At 46.2% G+C, this 11,253-nt stretch overlaps 1 protein-coding gene across 1 annotated transcript in view; it reads left to right on the top strand.

Moving 5' to 3' along the window:
- Positions 1 to 11,253, top strand: part of LOC135524603 (zinc finger RNA-binding protein-like) — a 37,145-nt gene that overhangs the window by 21,794 nt on the left and 4,098 nt on the right. Inside the window, 9 exon segments of the mRNA XM_064952291.1 lie at positions 2,297 to 2,423; positions 2,559 to 2,890; positions 3,071 to 3,242; positions 4,248 to 4,422; positions 4,772 to 4,840; positions 7,188 to 7,276; positions 7,460 to 7,555; positions 7,673 to 7,784; positions 10,434 to 10,531. Of these exon segments, the coding sequence (XP_064808363.1) occupies positions 2,297 to 2,423; positions 2,559 to 2,890; positions 3,071 to 3,242; positions 4,248 to 4,422; positions 4,772 to 4,840; positions 7,188 to 7,276; positions 7,460 to 7,555; positions 7,673 to 7,784; positions 10,434 to 10,531 (1,270 nt within the window).

Here is an 11,253-nt window from a genome sequence, read left to right as displayed (position 1 = left end):
GATAAGACAGGACAATTACACCATATATACCAGACTGACCCTAGCCCTCCGGTACATAGACTATTGCAGCATAGATACTGGAGGCTGAGATGGGGGGGTTGAAGGACACTGTGGCCCCGTCCGACGATACCCCCAGACAGGGCCAACCAGGCAGAATATATATAACCCACCCACTTTGCCAAAGCACAGCCCCCACACCATTAGAGGGATATCAACAGACCACGAACTTACTACCCTGAGACAAGGCTGAGTATAGCCCACGAAGATCTCCTCCATCGCACGAGACTGAGGGGGCACAAAACTGGACACTCAATCATCAAATTGTATTCGTCACATGCGCCGAATACAATACCTTCCCTTGAAGTGCTTACTTACGAGCCCTAACCAACATTGCAGTTCAATAAATGGAGTTAAGAAAATATTTATTAAATAAACTTTAAAAAAATAAATATCCAAAAGTAACACAAGAAAATGACAACAATAGCTAGGCTATATATGGGGCAAAAAAGTATTTAGTCAGCCACCAATTGTGCAAGTTCTCCCACTTAAAAAGATGAGGCCTGTAATTTTCATCATAAGCACATTTCAGCTAGGACAGACAAAATGAGAAAAAAAAATCCAGAAAATCACATTGTAGGATTTTTAATGAGTATATTTGCAAATTATGGTGGCCAAAGCTTTCTAGTCTTTGGGGATCTCAGACGATACGAAAGAGAGGTTGAACAGGCTAGTAATAGGGGTAATTTTAGAGAGTTTTGCAGAACATCAGCTATCTGGATTTGGGTGAAGGAGAAATGGGGGAGGCTTGGGAAAGTTGCTGTCAGTGGTGCAGAACTATTGACTGGGGTAGAGGTAGCCAGGTGGAAAGCATGGCCAGCCATATAAAAATGCTTATTGAAATTCTCTATTGTAGATTTATCGGTGGTGAGTGTTTCCAAGCCTCAGTGCAGTGGGCAGCTGGGAGGAGGTGCTCTTATTCTCCATGTACTTTACAGTGGCCCAGAACTTTTTGAAGTTTGTGCTACAGGATGCAAATTTCTGTTTAAAAAAGGAAAGCAATGGCTAGCTAACTGCCTGTGTATATTGGTTCCTAACTTCCCTGAAAAGTTGCATATCGCGGGGGCTATTCAATGCTAATGCAGAATGCTATAGGATGTTTTTGTGCTGGTCAAGGGCAGTCAGGTCTGGGGTGAACCAAGGGCTATATCTTTTCTTAGTTCTACATTTTTTTGAATGGGGCATGCTTATTTAAGATGGTGAGGAAAGCACTTTTTAAAGAATACCCAGGCATCCTGTACTGACGGAATGTCAATATCCTTCCAGGATACCCGGGCCAGGTCGATGAGAAAGGCCTGCTCGCTGAAGTGTTTTAGGGTGCTTTTTTTCTTTTCTTAAAAAACAACATTTACTATCTTTTTCTCCCCAATTTTGTGGTATCCAATTGTTAGTAGTTACTGTCTTGTCTCATCACTACAACTCAGGAGAGACGAAGGTCGAGAGCCATGCGTCCTCCGAAACACAACCCAACCAAGCCGCACTGCTTCTTAACACAGCGCGCATCCAACCCGGAAGCCAGCTGCACCAATGTGTCGGTCAGCCCGCCACAGGAGTCGCTAGTGCGCAACGAGACAAGGATATCCCTACCGGCCAAACCCTCCTTAACCCGGACGACGCTTGGCCAATTGTGAGCCGCCCCATGGACCTCCTGGTCGCGGCCGGCTGCGACAGCCTGGGCTCGAACCCAGAACCTCTGGTGGCACAGCTAGTGCCTTAGACTTTTAAGGAGGCTGTTTTTTTTATGGTGCTTTTGACAGTGATGGGGGGTGGTCGTTTGCGGTACACATTCGGAGGATAGGGAGCCATTTATTATGTTCAACATAGAGCTACTTCCGGTGCTTGGCCTGCCTTTCATTAGTTTAGTTGGAATAGGGTCCGCTATGCAGCTTGAGGGTTTAGAGGCCATAACTATTTTTGTGAATGTGTCCAATAGATACAGGATTAAAAACTTGAGTTTCTCCATTGATTCTAGGTCCTGAAAGTTCTGTGCAGACTCAAGACAACTGTGATTTGAGGGAATACGCAGATTGAAAAAGGAGTCTGTAATTTGCTTTCTGTTGATCAAGAAGTTCTCTTCATTCCCCCTGCATAATCTTGCAAACTGCTTTCTAACTGTCTCAAAGATGTTTCCTTATCTCCTGATCAGCATTTTCACCTGACAGAGACGGGTATCTCAGCAGAAAAATCTACCCAGTCAGAATATTTAATAATCCTGTTCTGTATGTGTGTCCTCTGCCAGCCGCTATGAGGAGGACATGTACTGGAGGAGGAGGGAGGAGGAGCAGTTGTACTGGGGGGAGCAGAGGCACATGATGGCCCCCCCTCCACTCATGAGCCGGCCCGGCATGCCAGTTCCCCCACTACTGGTAAGATTAAATCAACCATTTACATGAACTTGATCAATAGAGAAAAAAACGGGTGTTTTAGCTTTTCAGTTTGTTTCCAGAAGTGGCTAGTTTTAAGAGGGCACCTGGTTTTATTGAGCTCTTTTCCCCTTATAGCAGCCTGTGCGTCGGCCGGACTCCCCAGACGATCGTCACATCATGGCCAAACACTCCACCATCTACCCTGTGGAGGAGGAGCTGCAGGCGGTGCAGAGGATCGTCTCCCACACTGAGAGAGCCCTCAAACTGGTGTCTGTCTCCCTGCTGGAGAAAGAGCCTCCGTCGGCTGCTCCGTCGGCTGCTCCGTCGGCTGCTCCGTCGGCTGCTCCGTCGGCTGCTCCGTCGGCTGCTCCGTCGGCTGCTCCGTCGGCTGCTCCGTCGGCTGCTCCGTCGGCTGCTCCGTCGGCTGCTCCGTCGGCTGCTCCGTCGGCTGATGCTGGAGAGAAAGGGTAAGAGCTGTATGGGTCTGTACTAGTGCACTACATCATTCACACAATGTTCTATACAACACATTTATACTTGAAAGTTCTGTAACGCTGATCCCTTGTGGTGTGGGCCATGGGCATGTAGCCTGATCTGTAGCTTTTTCTTTACTGATTCCTGCTGGTTGTCTGATCCCTGGTGTATAGACCGGACAACCAGGCGGCCCGTATGCTGAAGGGGGTGATGAGGGTGGGCATCCTGGCCAAGGGCCTGCTGCTCCATGGGGATAGGAACGTGGAGCTCATTCTGCTGGCTGCCAAGAAGCCCACCCTCTCTCTGCTGAAGGACATTGCTGAGCAGCTTCCCAAAGAAATGGCGGTAAGACCACAGACAGCTTTCCTTTAGTGGAATCACTGTCTTTTGGGATCCACTGTCTATGTGTTGGAGGTGGGATTTTCTACATACAGTTGGATTACACACCAGAAATATTAATCACATCAACCATTATAAGCAGCCCCCCCCCATCATATTTGTTAGGCAAAGTGTCACAACAGAGGAAATCTGATCATTTTCAATACGAACCACAACGCTCGACTTCATGTCGTGAGGTTGTCATCAGTGCTAAAGTGAAAGAAATCGGCACCAACACTGAAGGAGGAACTAATTGGAAGATCACACTGTATCATTAATTATTAAAGGAGAGTGGATACAGATGGACATCAAGGCTATTCAAAACGAAACAGTTAAGGAGAGGACCTATACCAAACAGATTTGGCTTCAAGTAATTGTTTTCATTCAAATACTTTGGCTGCGCTTGATTGAGCTATGAGCTTGTCTGGCACAATGGAAACAATGAAATGGTAAAACAAATAAAGTACAAGTGCAAATTCTGCACATCTGGCACTCCAAGCAGGTTTAATTAAATGTTCAGAGCATTTGAAAGAAAACAAATACTTGTTGAGCCCAGGTGTAGATTAAACCTGTGGTGTGTTGCATTTCCTTCCTCCCTCCTGAAGTTCTGCTACAATAAGTGTTTCATTAGTAGTGCATTTGACTGATCTTTAGTGCCACTGCCTGGTTATGACACCTGAACCCTACAGAGAGAGTGGGGCTATAGTTAAAATTGACTCCCCTAAGGTTACATAAAGCCATTGATTGAAAACAACATTTGTGCCCATGTATTGACAACCACTGTCTAAAAAAAATATATAATTCTGCATTTGTCCACTAGCACAGGGTTATCTAAATTGGCCTTATTATTTGAATATCTGGGGCCAAATACATGAATCCAGTGCCCTATCAAACTAATCTCCCCTGCCCCCCAGTCCATAAAGATAACCCCCTCCTCTGTAGTGAGTAATCCAGTGTCCTTTTAACCGGCAGCCATTTTCTGAAGATCAGTATGAGGTGAAGGCTCACCCTGAGGAAGCCAACATCGTGATTTTTTCGAGCAAGGAGCCAAAAATGCAGGTCACCATCTCTCTAACCTCGCCACTGATGAGGGAGGACCCTGCCCCTGACAAGGAGGAAAAGGCAAGAGACAAAGCGGCTGAGAAAGGTTAGAGAAGCCAAGCTTTCAGTCCAATAAATGCACTGTGTGTCCCCTAAACCTCAAGCTGAACAAAAAAACTAAAATGGGACTTTTAACCAAGCACATAATGACTATTTCATCCAAATGTGGTAGATATCATAGAATAATACTTTTGTTTCTCCCATCCCGGACACCGATGATATGAAGTGAATTGACTCACCATTTTGTTTCTGTCTCTTGTTTTAATTTAACCATTATTTGTAGTACCAGTCGTCGAGTTGTTTTTCACTTTGTCTGATATGGAAATCTAAAGCCGGGCTCTCCGACCTTTCTATGCCATTAAGGTTTTTGTGTATGTTTCTCTAAACATGCCCAGATATGCCCCATGAAACCATGACAACAATGGAAGTACTGAGCTATGTGAAGATGATGCCCAGGATTAAGGGTGCATTTAACACTTTTCTGACATTAAATAATGACTTTATTTTGTTACCATTGATCGCCATGTCTATTTCTGTCATGTAATTGGTCAATAGTTGCTAAGGGATTTCACAAGGTCCCATGACCTTCCCACACTTCCATCTCTCATGCCTGCTTACTGAAACGGCATTATCAAAGTATTGGTTGACACGGTGTTGGAGTGTAATTCTATCCCCACACAATGGTCTCTATTAAAGTTGGTAGAAGATTTCTGAATTGATTAGGCTGCGATGCAGTGCAGCACACTGTTAGAACCATTGTGAGATGTAAAACACTCCCTCACCTATTTGAGCTGATTTCACCTTTTTCTATTACTGTATACACTACTTGGAAAACAAATTGTATTTCCCATTGCTTAAGTTGTGTTTGGGTTTGTTGATCAGTGTGTGTGCCTGTATCAGCAGACCTAGACAACCACCATACAGTATGTACATGTATATTCCCCTGTACCAGAGGATCTAACGCAGGGGTGGGCAATGTTTTTTGCTGAAGGGCCACATTGGGATTACCAAATTTTGTGGAGGGACACGCATATTCTTTTACGGACCGAATTGTTTGTCAAAAGCAATTTACGGGACTGAAAAATGGCAGTTATTTGAAATATATACACTACCGTTCAAAAGTTTGGGTCACTTAGAAATGTCCTTGTATTTGAAAGAAACACTTTTTTTGTTGTCCATTTAAAATAACAGCAAATTGATCAGAAATACAGTGTAGACATTGTTAATGTTGTAAATTGTAGCTGGAAATGGCTGATTTAAAAAAAATTGAATATCTGTACGCCTATGTAGAGGTCCATTATCAGCAACCATCACTCCTGTGTTCCAATGGCACGTTGTGTTAGCTAAGTTTATCGTTTTAAAAGGCTGATTGATCATTAGAAAACCCTTTTGCAAATATGTTAGCACAGCTGGAAACTGTTGTTCTGATTTAAAGAAGCAATAAAACTGGACTTCTATAGACTAGTTGAGTATCTGGAGCATCAGCATTTGTGGGTTCGATTACAGTCTCAATGGCCAGAAACAAAGCACTTTCTTCTGAAACTCGTCAGTCTATTCTTGTTCTGAAAAATGAAGGCTATTCTATGCGAGTAATTGCCAAGAAACTGAAGATCTGGTACAACGCTGTGTACTACTCCCTTCACAGAACAGCGCAAACTGGCTCTAACCAGAATAGTAAGAGTAGGAGGCCCCGGTGCACAACTGAGCAAGAGGACAATTATATTAGACTATCTAGTTTGAGAAACAGACGCCTCACAAGTCCTCAACTGGCAGCTTAATTAAATAGTACCAGCAAAACACCAGTCTCAACAGTGAAGATGTGACTCTGGGATGCTGGCCTTCTAGGCAGAGATGCAAAGAAAAAGCCATATCTCACACTGACCAATGAAAATATTAAGATGGGCAAAAGAACACTGGACAGAGAAACTCTGCCTAGAACGTCAGCATCCCGGAGTCGCCTCTTCACTGTTGACGCTGAGACTGGTGTTTTGCGGGTACTTTTTAATTAAGTTTTATAGTTATTTCTGATCAATTTGATGTTATTTTAATGGTCAAAAAATGTGCTTTTCTTTCAAAAACAAGGACATTTCTAAGTGACACAACTTTTGAACGGTAGTGTATGTCCGTTTTATAATTTCTACTTACTTTCTATCTGGTTTTAGATGCTCGAGTGGCCTGAAGTGTGTTTTTTTTAACACCCCCCCCACACACACACACACACACACACATTTTTTACTCAAACCTCCATCGGGCAAGTTTGAATAGGCTCGTTGGCCAGTTCCGGCCCACAGGCTGTAGTTTGTCCACCCCTGCGGTAATGTCTACCACTTTTGCCACAGTCTCTAGGAACATGGAAGTATGGAAAGCCCCATTGTACTGCTTACTGTAGCTTATCTTGTGAAATTACTGAGAAGTTACCATTTGGCATTCCATATGTCTACTCAGTTCAATATGTCTGTCTATTGATAAATGGTATGACATGGCAATGAATGCATTAAGAACATCAAGTCCCAAAACAGAATTCCTTGAGTTCCCAACTTGAATGCATTGTAGGCACATTGTCTTCCCACAAATCTTTTCCATGGTAAGACAGTCTGACAATCACTTTGTTGAATTATCCTGTTTGTCATCTTTTGTTTTAATCAACACATCCAATGCAATCACTTAAATATTTAAATATCTCTCTGTTGTTAATACTGGGCCATAACCCATAAATCTATGTGAAACAGAACTGTAGGTGGCACTGCTGGACAGTCATGAGTGATCGATCAGTAATCAATGAGCCAGTGTGTCCTTTCTCTCCTACTCTAGGGGTGCCTGAGAAAGACCCTGCTGATGTTCTGAACCAGAACAAGTGCCTGGAATACCTAGCTGCTCTGAGACACGCCAAGTGGTTCCAGGTAAAGACAATATGTACAATGGATCACTTCAAACTAGCTGGAGTCCCGGATTGTGACGATGACCGCAATGGAGTTGGCCAAACGGCACAAACAGATCTGGGACTCAGGCTAACTACAACGTACTCCAGGCTAGCCTCCGTGTAACACTGTACTGTAACAGGTGTGTGTGTGTGGCATCTACAGGCTCGTGCCAATGGTCTTCAGTCCTGTGTGATCATCATTAGAGTGTTACGGGATCTTTGCCAGCGAGTGCCAACCTGGGGCAAGATGCCATCCTGGGTGAGGATGTTCTGTCTCAGTGTTGAGCTTTTCTAAGGAAGCTAGTTGATGATAATTGATGTTTTCGATTGTGTGAATTGTGTCTTACGTGGTGTGTGTGTGTTTCCCTGTGTTCAGGCTATGGAGCTGCTGGTAGAGAAGGCCATCAGCAGTGCCACAGGGCCCCTCAGCCCAGGGGAAGCCATGCGTAGGGTCCTGGAATGTATCGCTACTGGCATCCTACTGCCAGGTGAGGGAGTTTTAGTATTCATTAGGCAGGGGGGGGGATCACCCCACATCTATTAGTTAGGCCAGGGGGGGGGGGGAATAACCCCACATCTATTTGTTAGGCAGGGTTGGATCACCCCCACATCTATTAGTTAGGCCAGGGGGGAATCAACCCCCACATCTATTTGTTAGGCTGGGGGGGAGCATCCCACATCTATTAGTTAGGCCATGGGGGGGGGGGGAAGAATCACCCCGCATCTATTAGTTAGGCCAGGGAGGGTTCAACCCGCATCTATTAGTTAGGCCAGGGAGGGTTCAACCCGCATCTATTAGTTAGGCCAGGGGGGGTTCACCCCGCATCTATTAGTTAGGCCAGGGGGGATCACGCCCCCTGGGGGGGGGGTTCACCCCCACATTTATCAGTTCGACCGGGCGGGGGGGGGGATTCACCCTGCATCTATTTGTTAGGCCAGGGGGAGGGATCAACCCACATCTATTAGTTAAGCCAGGGGGAGGGATCACCCCACATCTATTAGTTAGGCCGGGGGGGGGGGGATTCACCCCCATATATTAGTTAGGCCAGGGGGATCACACCACATCTATTCGTTTGGCCAGGGTGGGTTCCCCCCACATCTATTAGTTAGGCAGGGTTGGAACACCCCCACATCTATTAGTTAGGCCAGGGGGGGGGGGGGGGTTTACCCCACATCTATTAGTTAGGCCAGGGGGGGGGGGGGGTTCACCCCACATATATTAGTTAGGCCAGGGGGGATCACACCACATCTATTCGTTTGGCCAGGGTGGGTTCCCCCCACATCTATTAGTTAGGCAGGGTTGGATCACCCCCACCCACATCTATTAGTTAGGCCGGGGGGGATCGCACCACATCTATTTGTTAGGCAGGGTTGGATCACCCCCACATCTATTAGTTAGGCCAGGGGGGGTTCACCCCCACATCTATTAGTTAGGCCGGGGGCGGGGATCACCCCCACATCTATTTGTTAGGCCGGGGGGGCGGGGATCACCCCCACATCTATTAGTTAGGCCAGGGGGGGGTTTACCCCACATCTATTAGTTAGGCCAGGGAGGGGGGTTACCCCACATCTATTTGTTAGGCCGGGGGGGGGATCACCCCCACATCTATTTGTTAGGCCAGGGGGGAGGATCACCCCCACATCTATTTGTTAGGCCGGGGGGGCGGGGATCACCCCACATCTATTAGTTAGGCCAGGGGGGAGGATCACCCCACATCTATTAGTTAGGCCAGGGGGGAGGATCACCCCACATCTATTAGTTAGGCCGGGGGGAGGATCACCCCACATCTATTAGTTAGGCCAGGGGGGAGGATCACCCCACATCTATTAGTTTGGCCGGGGGGGGGGGATCAACCCACATCTATTAGTTCGGCAAGGGGGGTTCACCCCACATCTACTAGTTAGGCCGGGAAGGGGGGAGAGATCACCCCACATCTATTAGTTAGGCCAGGGGGGCGGGTTTACCCCACATCTATTAGTTAGGCCAGGTTCACCCCACATCTATTTGTTAGGCCAGGGGGGGGGGGGGATCACCCCACATCTATTAGTTAGGCCAGGGGGAGGATCACACCACATCTATTAGTTCGGCAAGGGGGTTCACCCCACATCTATTAGTTAGGCCGGGAGGGGGGGAGATCACCCCACATCTATTAGTTAGGCCAGGGGGGGGGGGGTTTACCCCACATCTATTAGTTAGGCCAGGTTCACCCCACATCTATTAGTTAGGCCAGGGGGGAGGATCACACCACATCTATTAGTTCGGCAAGGGGGGGTTCACCCCACATCTATTAGTTAGGCCGGGAGGGGGGGAGGGGGGAGATCACCCCACATCTATCAGTTAGGCCAGGGGGGGGGGTTACCCCACATCTATTAGTTAGGCCAGGTTCACCCCACATCTATTTGTTAGGCCAGGGGGGGGGGGAGATCACCCCACATCTATTAGTTAGGCCAGGGGGGGTTTACCCCACATCTATTAGTTAGGGCAGGTTCACCCCACATCTATTTGTTAGGCCGGGGGATCACCCCCACATCACCCCCACATCACATTGATCCCGTGTGGCTCAGTTGGTAGAGCATGGCGCTTGTAATGCCAGGGTTGTGGGTTTGATACATACCCCTAGGGGACCAGTACGAAAATATATGCACTACTGAAAGTCGCTCCGGATAAGAGCGTCTGCTAAATTACAAATGTAAAAAATAGCTCTGTTTTGACCCACCTGGAGCACCTTTGTTCTCTAGTGCTTTCCACTGGTCATTCAGGGTCCATGGGGAAACTTGCGGTTTGCACTGTACAATGTGCTTTGTCAGTGGTAAACATAGCTCTGAACATGAACTAAGTTGTACAAAGAGGTGGTATGTAAACAGTGAGTGGAACAATCTAAATAATGTGGCAGTAGGATGTGTGTGTGATAGATATATATATCTATCTTTCACACACACACACACACAGAGTACCAGTCAAAAGTTTGGACACCTACTCATTCCACAGTTTTTCTTTATATTTACTATTTTCTACATAGTAGAATAATAGTGAAGACATCAAAACTATGAAATAACACATGGAATCATGTAGTAACCAAAAAAGTGTTAAACAAATCAGTGTGTGTGTGTGCTGATTTTGTGTTCCTCTTTCTTAGACGGTCCTGGGCTGCTGGACCCCTGTGAGAAACACCAAACCGATGCTCTATGGAGCATGACCAAACAAGCCAGGGAAGACATTACTGCCAGTGCACAGGTATGCTCACGACCCCACACTCACCATGTGATTGGTATAATCAACTGTAACATTTGGTGGTCTACCATCTTAGACTGGGAAACTGTGCTGCGTACAGAACACATTGAATATGAATTTCTGTAAAGCAATCATGGATAAGGTGTGTGTGTGTGTGTGTGTGTGTGTGTACACACACAACTTTTAAACCCCTTATGTTTCTTTGCGGCGACTCTTTCAATCTCACTGAGATCGCTTCTAATATTGAGTTGCAACCTCTTGAGCTTTTGCCCTAAGAACAGCCTCAATTCGTCAGGGTATGGACTCTACAAGGTGTCAAATGGACCAGAATCCCTGTGGAACATGTTAACTCCAATGCTTCCCACAGTTGTGTCAAGTTGGCTTGATGTCCTTTGGGTGGTGGACCATTTTTGATACACAACAACTGTTGAGCATGAAAAACCCAATAGCGTTGCAGTTCTTAATACAAACCGGTGCTCCTGGCTGGCACCTACTAACATACTTTGTTCAAAGGCACTTACATTACTCTTGCCTATTCACCCTCTGAATGGCACACACAATTATTGTCTCAATTGTCTCCAGGCTTAAAAATCTTTCTTTAACCTGTCGCCTCCCCTTAATCTACACTGATTTGAAGTGGATTTAACAAGTGACATCAATCAAGGGATCATAGCGTTGACCTGGATTCACTTGGTCAGTCTGTCATGGAAAGAGCAGGTGTTAAA

The sequence above is a fragment of the Oncorhynchus masou genome, chromosome 31 (genome assembly GCF_036934945.1).
Source record: "Oncorhynchus masou masou isolate Uvic2021 chromosome 31, UVic_Omas_1.1, whole genome shotgun sequence".
In the NCBI taxonomy this organism is placed as follows: domain Eukaryota; kingdom Metazoa; phylum Chordata; class Actinopteri; order Salmoniformes; family Salmonidae; genus Oncorhynchus; species Oncorhynchus masou.
The sequence above is the reverse complement of the archived record's forward strand: the minus strand, read 5'-3'. Positions and strand labels throughout refer to the sequence as shown.